At 38.7% G+C, this 16,935-nt stretch overlaps 1 protein-coding gene across 2 annotated transcripts in view; it reads right to left on the bottom strand.

Annotated features, from left to right (window-relative positions):
* Nucleotides 1-11,538, bottom strand: part of zgc:153184 (uncharacterized protein LOC751652 homolog) — a 52,100-nt gene extending 40,562 nt beyond the window's left edge. The window contains exon 1 of one of the 2 annotated variants that reach the window (XM_034168453.1): nucleotides 11,445-11,538. Coding sequence is in view for 1 of the 2 variants with exons in the window: in XM_034168452.1 (XP_034024343.1) it covers nucleotides 11,416-11,421 (6 nt within the window). In the remaining variant the exon portion in view is untranslated. Of the gene's footprint in view, nucleotides 1-11,415 lie in introns of both variants that reach the window. The other variant, XM_034168452.1, reaches the window with a different exon arrangement.
* Between the last annotated feature and the right edge of the window lie 5,397 nt (nucleotides 11,539-16,935).

Below are 16,935 nucleotides of genomic sequence, written 5' to 3'. Positions count from 1 at the left end.
CATGAATGAGTAGCAGTTCACTCTGATCATGTTCACATCTGCTGGCGGTAGCCAGCTGGCCCGCGCGTGTCCTGCCAGAAACACGTGTCTTGTGGATGACGTGCCGCACGACTGACACCGCATCGTGTGGAACAGAGCTCACGTGGGTGACGTGACAGTCAGATCGCCCGCTGCTTGTTATGATCTAATGGTCCATTTCAACCTGGGAGCACTCTGACCATGGGCTGCAGCGTGGCGCATGCGCTTGCTCACTCCAGCCTGTTGCCACAGCGATATCTGTTTCTGTTTATGTCCATGTGATGACAGCAAACAGACACATGCCAGTCACAGTGGGCAGTTATTAGTCCATGTCCGTCCAAACACAGTACGTGTTGCTCAGCTGGGATGTCCAGATAGACAGATCTCCACAGCTGCTTCTGTCAGTGGCCACACCTCCTGTCAGGTCAGCGCACAGACCAAAGCCACAGTCGTGGGGCACTTAGACAAATTTCACTGCCAGGACGACAATGATTGTCTGCTGACTGTTGTCGTGTTAATAGTGCGAATTTTCTCAGTGCCAAGTAAGTGGTGTTAGATGTTCCTGTGTGTCAGCTGGAATTTGGCCGACACCTGCTGTGAGAGGGCTCAATGGGCTCTCACAGCGCACACTCTGTCTTTCAGCCACTGTTGTGCGCAAATAGTTGTAGCAACAGGTGTACGAGGCGTTAGAGGCAGCTACAATTTTGCACCATTTGCACACGATTCCTGCTTCATGCGCACTTTATGTGCAAATCAACCAAATTCACACTATGTGAAGGGGCCCTAAGTATTTTGTTAGCCTATAAAACTCTGAACTAATGCCATCTTGTCTGGTAGGTCTTCTGAAACCTTATGTATGGATGAGTGGAAGTAGCTTTTGTCGATCATCTATATGTAGTATAGATGCACATTTTTTGTAATTGCGTGTTCTATCAAACTGGTTTTGTAATTTATTTTTTATCATGTTGGTGTGAACATAGCAGATGTTCACCCCACATAGTCTAATGTGCTTCAGGTTTCTTCCTATATTCAAAAAACTTCCTTGCTGCTGTCAACAATGTGCTTGCTCATGGTGTGGGCAAGATCTACAGTCCAGACCTAAATTATGTGTCTTAGTTTGAGATTACTTTTGGCACTGTATAAATACTGTACATTGAACTGAAAATTGAACTTGGCGGTGTGAGCTTGGCACTGAACAGTTCATCTCCTACAGACACTTATATAGTTAATTGCCCATTTTTTCAGATGTGAGAGAACCTGTTTAGTTCTACAGATGTCAGTGAAGCCCTCACTCACTATCTTCTGTGTGGGTCACACCCTGGCTATCTCTGCAGAACACAGTGTGTGGGACGGGAGGTCCCACACACACGGCATGCAGACTTTGTGGATGTATAATGCCAGGAAACCTAATGGTATAATATTAACAAATGCAACGATTAAAGCAGCTGAGGGTTTTACAAACTATTTGATTGGTTATAAAGGAACAGAAATCCATATTAGCTGGACAAGAGCAGTCAGCAGGAAACATACAGGCATCAAACCATAATACAGTCACAATTACAAATGTTCCACTGTATAACATCATCCTGTTTGTCAGAAACTTTTGAAAATGCTGCAATAGTGCTGTATTTTCTGGAGTATAAGCTGTGTTTTCTTTCTTCTTTTTTTTTTACTGGTTTGGGAGTTCCTGCAACCTATACTCTAGTGCAACTTATACCCCCCCCCCCCCCCCCCCAAAAAAAAAAATTCACACATTCATTATTAATACTACTAACAATAATTAGTACAAGACTATATAGGGTTTTCCCAGGAACCAACTCACTAAGCAAAATAAACTGAAATAATAAAAGAATAAATGCCTATAATAAAAACTACTCTACAAGACTGCACAAAAATCCCAAATCACTACACTGATAATAGAAAAAGGTGCGAGTCATACACCGGTGCAGCTTATACTCCAGAAAATACAGTGTGTATGTTAGCATTAGCTCACATGTATAAAAAAATATAGTCGCAGCATCAGAAAAATTATGTTTCCTATGTAGTAGGCAAAAAGTAGTATGTCACAATCTGTAGCACATCTGAATATTCATATGCATGTAGTAATAGTCGAATGGTACCTGTATAGTCGAATGTACCTGTATAGTCGAATGGTACCTGTATGATCTAGTACCTTCATAGCTGCAAACAGACTAAACTTTGCAGTTGGAGCCTGGTACCTGAAGAACGTCCCGGGAAAATTCAAAGTATACACAAAAACAGTAGCGGCTTCCAAGGGGGCGTGGTACTGTATACAAATGTAGATCTAAAACCATTTATAAAAGTCTACTATTACAAAATAGAATGTTTGCTGCATATGTGGGTAAGTGGATATGTGTAGACATCTTGGTTTTTTGATTGTGCATTGTGTACTATTGTTTGTTCTGTTGTGTTGAGAAATTTTAGTTTGCTGAATAATCTATATTGTCTGTGCTTTTTTTTTCTTTTTTGGCATTTGTTGTTATGAGTGTGTGTGTATCTACCTATCTATCTGTCTATACAGTATTTTTTGGACTATAAGTCGCACGTTTTTACGTTTTGGCCGGGGGTGCGACCTATACTCCAGAGCGACTTATAAATGAAAAATATACCGGTAGATTCTCAATTGTCAAAAACAATTTTACGTGACAGAGTCGCTCTATGTTCTAAATGGCCACCGGAAACGGAAATGCAATGCATCATGGGCACTGTAGTATGGCGGCCGCCCTATAGGTCACGCTGGTCACAATAACCAATCAGAGAACAGAACATTGGACGTACATTCCTCACCTCACGCAGACAATGATTGTGCGTGAGAAACAGAGTGTGAAGCAGACGAACACGGTACTTGCTGTTATTCCGGGAGGGCTAACAAAACAGCTTCAATCCTTGGATATCAGTGTGAGCGGAGTGTTTAAGTTGACGTTGAGAGCTGCGTGGGAGCACTGGGTGAGCGACAGCGGAGGATTAGCATCTGCACTTGGAAGGAGCTGGCGTCGACACCACGGGGAGGTCATGAGCTGCGCAGGTAGGTGCTACATGAACATTGGCAGCTGACACCTGATGTGTACTATGGTCCACAACGGGTAATATGTTAGAAAAGAACCGTTCAGTGATGGTTATGGTTCGGCTTGCAATGTGGTCCGCAAAATACAAACATATCCGTAGGTAAAATGCAGCTCATGATAGGGCACTCAAGGCTTGTGTGACTGTTCCTGCGACTTCTGACTACCATAGAAAAATAAAAATTTCAACATTACTGATAACTTAAGACAATGGAGAAGGCCCAAAAAAAATGCCACCAAAAAGAAAATCATACTCTAGTGCAGCAGATAACTGAAACAATCGTGCAAATGGTGATACAAGCACCAAAGTTGGCACAAATACTCCTTAGATATTACTCTTTTGAACAAACCGACTGGCCAGTTGAATTTTCACTTGGCGGCCAGGTAGGGGTCAATTGAAGAATTACACAGGGGTCAAAATTAAAAATGCTCAAATCATTTTGAAAACTACACCACTTATTTGTCTGATCATATAGATTCCAAAAAGGTGTAGTTTGGATTATCTATGACTGAATGATCAGGAGTTATGGGGTAAAAACAGCAAGAATGGTGACAAAGGTCAGTTTCAGTTTGTACAGGGGTCAAAAGTTAAAGTTCCTCCAATTTTGGTAAAAAGTCATGCAAATTATTGGTTGAGTTAATAGGATTAATAAATGGAATAGTTTTGATTGTGTTGAATGTTTGGTCTCCAAAATAAAGGTCAAACAATGTCAATGTCCACTGGATTCTCTGACATGTGACATATGTTACCCCATAACATGATAACTAAACATGATACATGGTCCAAACTATTCCTTTTTAAAACCCTGTTAACCCAACTAATAATTTGCATCACGTTTTACCAAAATTGGAGCAGCTTTATCTTTTGACCCCTGTACAAACTGACACTGACCTTTGTCACCATTTTTGCTGTTTTTACCCCATAACTCCGTAACATTCAGTCATAGATAGTCCAAACTATACCTTTTTGGAATCTTTATGATCAGACAACTAATGTGATGTAGCTTTCAATATGATTTGAGCATTTTCAATTTTGACTCCTGTGTAATTCTTCAATTGACCCCTACCTGGCCGTCTATTGAAAATTCAAGTGGCCAGTCAGTTTGTTCAAAAGAGTAATATCTAAGGAGTATTTGTGCCAACTTTGGTGCTTGTATCACCATTTGCACGATTTTGCTCTAAATATGCTTTTAGCTGCTGCACTACTCTGCAGATTACAAGTTGCAACTGGTGAAATATGCATCCGAAAACATTAGCCGTCACAATATTATCATCTGAACTTTTCATGTTAAGTTAACATACCTGTATGTCCATACGACTTATAGTCCAGTGCGACTTATTTATGGTTTATTTTTCTTTATAATGGATAAAGTGGCTGGTGCGAGTTATACTCCGTATTTTTGGACTTATAGTCCGGAAAATACGGTATATATATATATATATATATATATATATATATATATATATATATATATATATATATATATATATATATATAGTAGATGGTAAAAGGGCTGGGTGTTTATAAGCTTTTGCTTCCGCCTACACCTTTTCAGCTGCACAAAACTGTGAAATTGTTATGAGTTTTTGTTTGTTGTTGTTAAGTATGTGTGTGTGCCGAATAAATTCATTCATTCACTCATTCATTCATTCACATCTGGGTGAAAAAGATAGGTAAGATAGCAGTTGGGCAGAATTTTGTTCCTACTACTACTTTTTTTTTTTTTTTTTTGTAATTTTACCTCAGTACATCATCACAGTGGAGTCAAAATTAAACAGTCAAGGTATGCTTGTGGTGCAGACATTCAGATTTAATTCAAGAAGTTGAGTTTAAAAAAAAGGATTCACCCTTTTGGAATTACAAAGATTTTTATACACAGTTCCTCAATTTTCAGATACCATAAGTAATTGGACAAACTAAATCTGAGTTTTGCTTGGAACAAGTCAAAGTTGGATTCCTGATGCATGTGCCACTCCACTGGGACATGACATGAAAGTTTGTCTACTGGACACTTTGTGCTGCTCCACCCTGAAACGGTGATGGGTGATGCATCAGGCAAAGGTTCTCCTATCCAAAGATTCTCTGGCCATATAGGCAGAAGCCTGTATCTCCTTCAGTGTTGTTTCGATGTCTTGGTGGCTTCTTCTACTCGTTTCCTTCGTACTCAGTCACTCGGTGTTTGAGAACTACCTCCTCCTGACAGATTTCCCATACAGTACTATACTGTTTGTATTTCTTGATGATTGATGGATGTAAAGTTTTAGAAATAGTGATCCATCTATCCATCCATCCATCCATCTTCTATACCCGCTTACTCTAATTAACAGGGGGCTGGAGCCTAACCTGGCCAGGACGCCAGTCTGTCAAGAACGCTAGAAATAGTCAGTGACATGGAAATGTCTCCATTTCCTGACTTGTCTAAAGAAAAGAAATCATCACTAAAAGTGATGATTTGTATTAACAACTTTGGGGAATTTTGGGAGGTGATGCTCTAGATGTTAGAGTGGTTAGCCTGTGACAGGAAGAGCCTGAGCTTGATTCCCCAACAGACAAGAAAATTAATAAGGTGCCCTTGAGCAATGTCCTTAATCCTGCAGTTGCTCCTGGCATGCAGTTAAGACGTGAATGCATGAATGTGAGGCATCAGTGTAAAGTGCATTGATCATAGACATCAGATGGAAGAATGCTCTAGAAATGCAGTCCATTTATGATTTTATCAGTAATTATTTCTGAGCATAAAACCTTATGCTGTATTTTGTCCAGTTATTTCTGAGCATAAAACTGAATGTAATACCTACAACAGTTTATGTCATATTTTTGTTCAACCTCTTGAACTGAAGCTGATAATCAACACTACAGTCACATCTTGATTGTTTATTTTCAACTCCATTTTGGTGGCGCAAAGAGGTAAAATTACAAACCACTGTCCAAATGTGTCAATGTCCAAAGACTTATGGATGTGACTGTGTAAGGAAAATAAGGGTGGTGGCAGATAGGTGCTTACTTTTGAGAGGTGGGGAATGACTGTTTGTCTGCCTGGATGGGCGGCAGGACCTGCCAGTGTGTGCTGCCAGACCTGACCATTACCTCATTTTTTGGAGTAACAGAGCATATAATTGGACTCTAATTACATGCAAAAACATAAATACATGCAGATCTTTTTAAATGCTCTGAATCTGCATTGCTTTGATCAGTTCTCAACCTGTGGATCAGACAGACGGTGTGGAGAACATGTCAACTAAACTAAAAGTAATTTGATGTTTTTTATTGCACAATGCAGTTATATTTGAAATGGCTTTGGCTCTGCTCTGTTTGAAACAAGAACATTTTCCACCCATCTACCAAAGCCTGCCAGTGAAATCTGGAGGTGGTACTGTGTGTTAGAAAAGTTAGAAAAAGTCTGGCTTGTGTACACTGATTTGCTGTTTTACGGGTTTTTAAATTTACTTTGGATTACATATAAAATGTGTGCACCATATGTTGGTGAGACATTAGCTGAACAGTTGTTTTCCCCCCAAAGAAAAACCTCCACCTCCCTGCTCAAGGTCTACTACCCACTGCTCAAATTCTCAGGTGCATGTACTGTTTGTGCATGCACATAACCGCACAAAACGCACAGCTTGGCCAAGACAATTTAATGTGTTAGTCTGCTCTCTATGGACTGTTAAAAGCAGATGCTGCAAGTCAGTGTTTGCAAACTAACAATTCTTTCTTCCAGCAAGAAAGCTACTGCATGAAGAATGCACAAAACGCACAGCGTTGTCATAGTGAGGGCCCCTTCACACATAACACAAAAGACGCAGAAACCGGAAGAAGATCTGCGAACCAAAAACAAAATGGGGAACCACGATTCATCTACATGCTGTCGTGACGCACGGTCGCACAGGCGTGCACGACACATCGACGATGGTTTCGTATACGCTCGTGCGCATGCATGAACACAGTGCGAGCAGCTGGAACGTGTTGCACCACATCACCCTGATGATGTGGAAAAAATAAAATAAAAACCAGCTGTATAATTAGTGTAAATCACTGGGTTATATCAATAATAAATAAAAGGGGGTGCAATACAGAACTCTGCAGTTAAATAACCCCGGTTAAATAAAGAATAGATGCCATTCACAGGATTCAAACCTGCAATTTACAAAGGTTCAGATTACCAGACGGAAACTTTACCACTGTGCTACAATCATTGTCTTATAATAGGAGCATAAAATGCCTAAAATCAACAAGGAAGATAAACGTATTTTTAAAAAAGGACAGAAAACTGACAAAACAGCATTTGTTATGGCGTATTTTTGTCTGTGTTGTAATGTAACACCTTGCGTGCACGGTCATGCATACACACTCCACAAGCCATTTGTGTGAGTGGGGGGGGTGTGTGTTCGGCACAGTCACACCCATGTGTGTTACAAGGTGACGCCACACTCGTGTTGCACTTTTACACTTTTCACAGACAGGTCAAATGTGATCGCCTGCTCTCTGCTATCGTACCAGGTGCGTGAATAGCCCCACCTTTTCTAAGTGTGCAGCGAGTGGTGTTGGATGTTCGTGTGTGGCACCTAGAATTTGGCCGACACCTGCCAAGAGGGGGATTGAATGAGCACATGCAGGGCATTCGCTGTCTTTCGGCCACTTGTGTGCGCGAATGGTTGTGGCAACAGTTGTACGAGACGTTTGATGTGGCTCAGATTTTTCACAAATGGCATGCAATTCCTTCTTCATCTGCTAGTCGGCTTCAATTATGTTATGTGTGAAGGGGCCCTAAGATTAGAATGAATGACTTTACAGGACATTTAATTCAGATTTACAGCTCCATTATGCAAATCTTATGAACTTGTCTTAAAGTGCGCAGAAGTTCTCCATTAACCACCAAATGACTTCTGGTGTCAGGTATGACTGCTGGTTTAAACAACAGGCAGGAAGTGACAAATCAAAAACGGATGCAAAATACCATCTTCTGCTTTTGCACAGCCACACCACAAATTTCATTTGACAGAGCAGATTACACATTCACAAATACATAAATAAACAAATAAATAAATACATAAATAAATACAATTTTATTTATTTTTTTTATTTCTTAGTTTAAGACATTTAAAGCCATAGAGTTATGCATAACTAGGTAAGTTACCCATTCTATGCACGAGTAATAAAGAAGAATTTTAGCCATGTCATTGTGTATTTCATGTCACTTTAGTTAAGCTGTAGTAAGTTGCACTGCATTGTGTGTATGTTGTCATCATTCATTTTCATAGAGCAATCTGTGACATTCATGAGACTCCAGTGAATGATGATTAAAAAGGTGATAGCATGCCGTACACACCAAGTACATTTTAATTGAAGAAAGACACGCTTTATCTGTGTGTCTCGAGGTCTACAGACAATTCCTTTGGCTTCATGCTTGGTTTGTGTTCTGACATGCACTGTCACCTGTGGGACCTTATATGTAGACAGGTGTGTGCCTTTCAAAATCATGTCCAATCAACTGAATTTACCCCAGGTGGACTCCAGTTAAACTGTAGAAACATCTGAAGGATGATCAGTGGAAACACGATGCACCTGAGCTCAATTTTGAGCTTCATGGCAAAGGCTGTGAATACTTATGTACATGTGATTTCTTAGTTTTTTTTATTTTTAATAAATTTGCAAAACTCTCAAAAAAATGTTTTTCACGTTATCATTATGGGGTATTGTGTGTAGAAGTTTGAGGGAAAAAAATTAATTTCCTCCATTTTGGAATAAGGCTGTATGTAAAGAAATGTGGAAAAAGTTGGGAGAATTAATTCATTAATTTCATTTATATAGCACCAAATCACAACAAAGTTGCCTCAAGGCTCTTTACACAAGAATGACGTCCATGACCCAACGCTGCTTGAAGCACATTGCAGTGTTGAAGTGTAGTGTGTATATAAGCGCATTTCTGCAGTGCACTGTGCATGTGCTGTGTGAACGAAAAACAGCCATTTCTCCGCCTAGCTGTCACATGACCTTACATACTTGAGAATGATGTTAAAAGTCTGTGGGCGGCACTTGTTTTGCAAGAATACAAGGGTGCAGGTCTTGCATACTGAAGCTGTATGCTGGCTGTTTGTTTGTTCATTTGTTGAGAGTAAGAGTAAATAATGCAAAAGAGTAAACAATGCAGTCTGGACATTGAGAAGAGAAAGTGTAAATGTGTAATATTAAATGTTAAAATGTTTTTATGTGCAGGCTTCTCACCTGTTTTGGTCCCACATAGCTTGTCTCTGTAAAATACCCACTCTGATTGGAAATGAATGGTAAACTGTTGGTTTGTGTTTCTTTCTTGTAGCTAATGTGACCAAAGGGTGATTGGGGTCCCACCCATGATTGACAGCATTCCAACTACTTCCTAGTGGACAAACTAAGTAATGACACATTCCAATAGTTGAACATGTGTTTACATTTTTTATTCAGTAAAATAAAAATTTTCATATTGGCTAAAACATTGCTGATACAGATATGTTGCTGAAAGGCTCATTTCAAATGATATTATCGGTGGGATGATATATTGTCTGGGCTCAAATAAGATCAAGTCATCTTGAAGGCAGCAGGTGTTGCCCTAAAATCTCAATGTACTTTTTATACATTGATGTTGTCATAAAACAAGTGCAAATGACCTTTTCCAAGCACACTGACACAACCTTATACCATGACATGCTGATAAAAGATAAATAGTCCTTTTCATCTGTTCTCTGGAGCACATGGCATCCATTTCTTCCAAAAAAAAAAAAAAGGATCTTCGATGCTGATTCATCTGACCAAAATACACATTTCCACTATGTGATGGTTCAACCCAGATGCCTCCAAGGCCAGAGAAATGGATACTGGGCAACGGTAACATAAGGCTTCTTTTTTGCACAGTAAAGTTTAAGGGCCATTTGTATGCCATTTTAATGTAACTCTGTATTGTAGTGATTGACAAAAGTTTCACAAATTAATTCCTTGCCCATGTGGCTATATCAGCTATTGATGAATGATGATTCCTTAAACAGTGGTGTCTGAGGGATCAGAGATTGTGGGTGTTCCTCTTGGGCTTGCTCCCTTGCCTTTTATGCATTGAAATTCCTCCACATTCCTTGAATATTTTAATGATATTATGTATTGTAGTGGAAGACGTGCAAATCCCTTCCAATTTTTCTTTGAGATACATTGTTTTTAAACATTTCTATAATTTTCTCCTGCATGCTCTGACAAACTGGTGATCCTCTGTCCATCTTTGCTCTTTAAAAACTCAGCCTTTCACAGATACTGCATTTGCACAATTTATTTATTTTTTACCTTACTGTTAGCCCTAAATTGCCACCATCCCAAATTTTTCAGAAGAATTTTTCAGGCCTTAAATGCAGGGTTGGTTGTATTTTAATAAATAAAATTAAGCTGACCACACACACACACAAAAAAAAAATAGCTTGGGTTCATACTGCCTTCAATGAAACAGAAGTAAAACGAAATGTAAAAATCACTGCAGGTTTTTACTTGTTTTTTAATTAATTTGCATTTTCCATATATTTCAAACTTTTTCTGATTTGGTGGTTATGCACATTTGTAAGCAAATGACTGATTCTGCAAAACAACACTTCTACCACACACGACAGTAAAGAGCAACTGGTGGCCGATGTTCTCTCATCCCATTTCCTTCTCTCTTACTGTGGTTACTTGTTACAAAGTCATCACCACAAAGCTGTGTTTGAGCTGTATCTGCTTGCTGCATCTCAAAGCATCCTGCTGCACCCGAGGGACAACTCTTTGTTCATTTAGTGTTTGTCTTAAGCGCTCAATAACTTCACCCTCAGGGACAAAGTTGGCTTTAAACAGAGCTTTATATGATGTCACAAAAACACCATGTGCTTAAAGAAAGGTGCACAATAGCACATACAACATGCAACCATTCTAACTTTCACCTGCAGACACAGAAGAGGTTTTAAAGTTGGCTTAATATCTGTAAAGAAGACCTTTGTGATGTCATAAAGATGGTTCTTAAACTGTTAGGATGGATATAAAAAGAAATGTTTTGAATGTGATAAAGAGCTGACTGATCATTTTAATAACACTGCTTACCCAAGAGTTCTACAAAATGATGTCACAATCCTCTGCTTATACTTTACAGCAACATATATATTTAAAAACATGATATGTTGAATCTGTCTGCTCAAAAATGACAGGATATGTTTTCTTCCTCTTCACTTTTATCTCACAGTGAGCCATGAGCTGAGCAATGTATGGCTTCAGTGTTTTCCTGAACTCCTAAAAATGTTAAATAAAAACCAGCAAAAGACACGAAGTTATTACCTCCATCCTGGAGAATGTCAGAACTTGTCCCCTCCTGCTTCTTCCTCTTTTTCCTGCTTGTCAAAGCAAAGTTGTTGCTGGGTGTTGAGGCTGAGGAGAACAGTGGAGATAGGAAGAGACCAGCCCTGTTTATATGTGAAGAAGGAGGAGGAGGAGGAGGAGGAAGAGGAGGAGTGGACAACTTGTTCATACACTTGGCTCCTCTCCACTGTCAAGTTCATTGGTTTTGAAAATATTAACTCTGCCAAAGACGTTTAAAATAATGCACGCTTTCAGACCAAAGTGGAAGTTGATTTCCTTCAAAGATTTTGTGGAGGCAAAGTATGAAGTAGCTTTTTGACCCGACGTAACCGTCTCCATTCTACAGACAGACCTGGTTATTAAGAAGTCACACGCTTGCACTATGGTGCAAGCGTGTTTCTTAACTTCCTGTTTTGAACACGAGGTTGTTGTTAGTGACACTTCAGTGCCTCCAGCTGTTTCCAGTCAGATAATTTACTCATGCTGTCATCTACTTCTTACTTCGAAGTGTCAAATAGATTTAAAATTCAAACATTTCCAAACCGAATGTTAAATTTTTACAATAATATTACATTTTTGTTGCTGTGGTTTGTATTTTATTGCATGTTTTCTTTGGTTGGTTTCCTTATATAGCTACAGTCTGATGTAGCAATTTCAGTGTTGATACAGTGTGTTGAATATCTCTGTCTACACTGGCATTTGCTGATCATTTTGAAAAAAAAACACCTGTTTGGGTCACAATAAAATTTGGTAGGCCAGGTAGACCATGGACATTTGTACAGGGTAGGTCTGAGTGCACTAGGGCTCTGTATTGTTTCTCAAAATTCAATATAATACAACACATATCATTGGATGTCCGATACTCAATACATATCACATTATTATATTATATATTTAATAAACATTCCAAACTGGAATTGTCCCAAATGTTATGAAAGTGGCAAAGGTGATACCTTTATTCAAATCTGGTGACAAACATATTTTTACTAACCACAGGCCTGCGTCTTTATTGTTGCATTTTTCTAAAATATTGGAAAAACTTTATAATAACAGACTGGATAAATTTATTGAATGACACAACTTGCTTGATGACAGTCAGTATGGGTTCAGAGTGGAAAGGTCCACTGCACTGGCTTTGTTCAATGCAATAGAAGAGATCAATAAACATGTGGACCAAAGGGAATTAGTAAATGGTTTATTTATTGATCTAAGAAAGCTTTCAACACAGTTAATCACAACATATTATTTCAAAAGTTGGAACTTTATGGGATCAGAGGAGTGGCTCTGAATTGGATTAAACCGGAAGCAGTTTGTTGAATTCTGGGACTGCTGTTCTTTGTATCTGGACATCATTTGTGAGGTTCCCCAGGGCTCTGTGTTGGGACAAAAATTATTAATATATATTGATAATATAATATCAATGATTTATGTAAAGTTTCAGATGTGTTTAAAGCAGTTCTCTTTGCTGATGACACAAACTTGTTTTGTTCAGGAGACAGTTTGCAACAATTAATATTTTATTTAAGAACTGAAATGATATTAACAAACTGTCATTAAATTGGTCTAAAAATAAAATGATGTTATTTGGAAATTATAAAAAGGATGTACATATACAGTGAAATATACTTGGGTTAAACATAGCATGTGTCAAAGAGTATAAGTTGTTAGGTGTGATTACTGATGATAGAATTAAATGGAAAGCTCATGTTCAACATATTCAAAAGAAAACATCCAAAAGTATTGCAGTATTAAATAAGGCAAAGCACATTCTTGATGGCAAATCACACCAGGCTCGGACTGATAATCTGTGATTTTGGGCATTTGCCCGGTGGGCCCCTGCACATTTAGACGTGCGTGGGCCGGCCTTCCCATATTTATAGAGATTATGGAAATATACAGTGTTCTCGAACCGTGCACTGCTGTCAACACGAGGAAAGTCTGTGATCGGTGAAGCTACAGCATTTAATCGGCGCAGCTGCAGAGCCACTTCCTGAATTTGTGTCAAAATAAAAGTTCTGTAGTGTTTCATACACGGCGCAGTCTTATTCTAGGTTTCAGTTTTGTTTCCGTTTGATCACACAACGGAGACTTACATCGAGCACAATGATTGACATGACCAACAGCCAGTGACAATGGAGAAGCATACAGGGTGGCCAATCAGATTGCAGGAAGAGCAGGCGGCCGCTCCCGCCCCTGTGAATGGATTGAGTCCTCGGCGCCTGGACTTCTCTCCGCTCTTCTACTGATACAAGGTTGGAATCGTTTCTTTTATCTTAATTAACTGTGCTTTACTTTTGTTAATCTTTAAATGCAACAGCTACGGACTTCAGCTCCTGCTGTGTGAATCCTAGCAGTGGTTACACATTACCTCACTCACTCACTCACTCACTCACTCACTCACTCACTCACTCACTCACTCACTCACTCACTCACTCACACACACACTTTGGAGACACAAAAACTTTTTTCCGCTTGTGTGCATTTGCTTCCGTTTTGTCAGACCCGGCGACAGAAAAAAAAAAATATTAAGGGGGCGATGAGTTTATCACAGGGGGCGGGGTCACCCCCCCCCCCAAAAAAAATAGTGCGCACCGGAGGAGACGTGCGCTCCTGGAAAGCTCGTGTATTTACGCTGCACCGTTGTAAGAGACTGACTAAAAGTGAAGAGTGATGACAGTATTTTTTTTTTATTATTATTTGAACATATAGATGCTCGGTCAAGTGATCTCCTGCATTCCACACAGAGCCGGTGTTCTGTCGAGATGAGGTGCGCCAACTTTCGACACTCTGAGCTGTGATGTACCTTGGCATTGTCCAATAGGAACGACACGTCGGGCCAAAACACAGAAGACTCGTGGCAGAAACCACTGATCTCTACAAAATGGATTGGACCAATCCGATTGGTGCAGAAACCACTGATCTGTACAAAACATTAACGTGTGACAGGACTGCTCATTTATAGAGCAGTTTTCTGAAGGAAAATCATTGGAAATGTTTTTTTGTTTTGTTACCTCAAAATTTCTGATTACTGTTAAAAAAGTTTAGAACACTTGTAATTAAAATAGGTAAATAAATCAATAAATGGTTCTTTAGAAACCTTTCATCTGTATTAAAACCACCTGTTATTTCAGATTAGATAATTCTTGTTTAACATAAGGAACCTCAGACATTTATTTTTAGACAAATAAAATAACATGGAAACTTGTATATTTTTTGAAGTCTGGTAGATTATTTATATCTTATTTCAACCAGAAAAACAAACACTAAATAAATACAAGTGTTTATTATAAATGCAAAAGGAAATAATTTAACAATGACTGCAGTGTGATTGTAAAGTAGGATTTCTGTGACATAAACCTCATGATGTTTTATATATATATATATCTATATATATATAGTCATTTAAACGTGTAATTTCGTCAAATATGTAATTGCCTTTAATGTTATCAGGACGCCCCCTCGTGGCGCCGGGTCCACGTTTTGTACTATGATCAAGGTGAAATGACAGTGAAAGTGTGTGTTTAGGTGTGTGTTCATGGTGTTTAGGTGTATAGTATTTGTTCATTGGGGGTTCGGTATGGACGGGTGGGTGTGCATGTTTGGGGGTGGATTCGTCGGGCCAATAGTGGGCTGGTCCAGAGGAAAAATGCCAGGGCCGAAATTTGTTCCCAGGCCTACCCTGCTACACACTCTGTATTGTGCATTGATTGCACCTTACTTGACGTACTGTGCTGACGTCTGGGGCAATAACTATAAAACTACAGTGCAACCATTATTCATCCTTCAAAAAAGAACATGAAGAATAATTCCTAATGCATTGTATCGGGATCATACCAATCCATTGTTCATTAAATCGAAGATATTAAAACTTGATATGATTTAATTCAAGACTATTCAATTGATGTATAAAGCGAAAAATAAGCAATTACCATTTAGAACTCAAGAATATTTTATTCAAAGAGAAGGAATGTAAAATTTAAGGGGTTTGTACCATTTTAAAATTGCTGATGCAAGGACGACCAGGAAATGCTTCTCTGTCTCCATTTGTGGTCCTAAAAAATGGAATAATCTACCTCAGAAGCTCAAGCGATGTCCAGATATCAACCGGTTCAAATATTTATACAAAGAAATGGTATTCTCCAGATATATATTAGATGAAAGTGGTTGAGTTTTGTTGTACGAAGGTGTTATACGTGAACCTTTTCAACTGAAATATGTTGATTTTGTTTAGAAATGAACATTTATGAATAGGCACATATGCCTGGTTTGATTTGACTTCATGGAGGAGTGTAGAGGTGTACATTGTTTATCTTTTTCTCACTGTCTTTTTTTTTTTCTTTGACTACTTTGTTTGAGTTTTATTGTATATGAGTGAAATTTTGTTGCATGGGTATCTAATAAATTCAGTACAATTAAATTATCGATTTACAATATTGATTTATTAAAACTAAAGCAGAAATTGTGATGTGTTATGGTTGTGTGTAATGCAGATTTTTAATACTTTAGTTACACTGCTTAATGTGTGTTGCATGCATATGGATTTTCTTTTGCACATTTTCACCTTTCTTTTCCTGTCCTAAATTGGCATCACAACCTACATCTTTCTTTGATAGATTATTATTCATCATTTTCATATTTATGGCTTCTCTAACCTTAACTGGCCTTATGACAGACTGGCGGCCTGTCCGGGATGTTCCCCGCCTGTCGCCCTATGACTGCTGGGATTAGGCTCCAGCCCCCCATGACCCTTGTTTAGAGTGAGTGGGTTTAGAAAATGAATGAATAACTTTAACTGACCTGATTTTAAATCTAGAACTCCAAAATACCCAGTTTTGCCTTTGCCTAGACACTGCTTATATACGATGCATCCAGAAACTATTCACAGCGCTTCATTTTTTCCCACATTTTGTTATATTATAGCCTTATTGCAAAATCAAGTAAATTCATTTTTTTCCACAAAATTGTACACACAACACCCCATGAAGACAATGTGAAAAAAACTTTTTTATTTTTTATTTTGCATATTTATTAAAAATAAAATCCAGTAAAACTCACCTAAACCGTCATTGTATAAACCGGATATTTCCACTCACCGGACAAAAGCAAAAGTCCCAATGCTTTTGTATGGTTTTCCATGTAATAAACACTGTATATAACAGATTTGTTTAACAGATTTCACTCACATCGGACAAAATGTCCTGTCTGATCACAATGCATTTTCATTAAAAACCCCTCGCATATATCGGACAGAGCAGTCTGAATGTGCCCAGTAACAGAGGTACGTAATGAAGTTCAGCACTGACACACACAGATTCAAGGAAATTGGGTGCCATACTTTCTTGATTAAAAAGACCTGCCATTATTTTTCAAACCGTGCTGAGACCCAGCACCTAAATGAGGCAGGGGTAATTCCAAGGCCGGTGATTATTAACAAATGCTGGCTTGGTGCCTGCACTGTAATAGGGTGTTAGTTTCACAATATCCCGGGTGTGATCAAGC

Source organism: Thalassophryne amazonica, chromosome 4 (genome assembly GCF_902500255.1).
Source record: "Thalassophryne amazonica chromosome 4, fThaAma1.1, whole genome shotgun sequence".
In the NCBI taxonomy this organism is placed as follows: Eukaryota; Metazoa; Chordata; class Actinopteri; order Batrachoidiformes; family Batrachoididae; genus Thalassophryne; species Thalassophryne amazonica.
The sequence above is the reverse complement of the archived record's forward strand: the minus strand, read 5'-3'. Positions and strand labels throughout refer to the sequence as shown.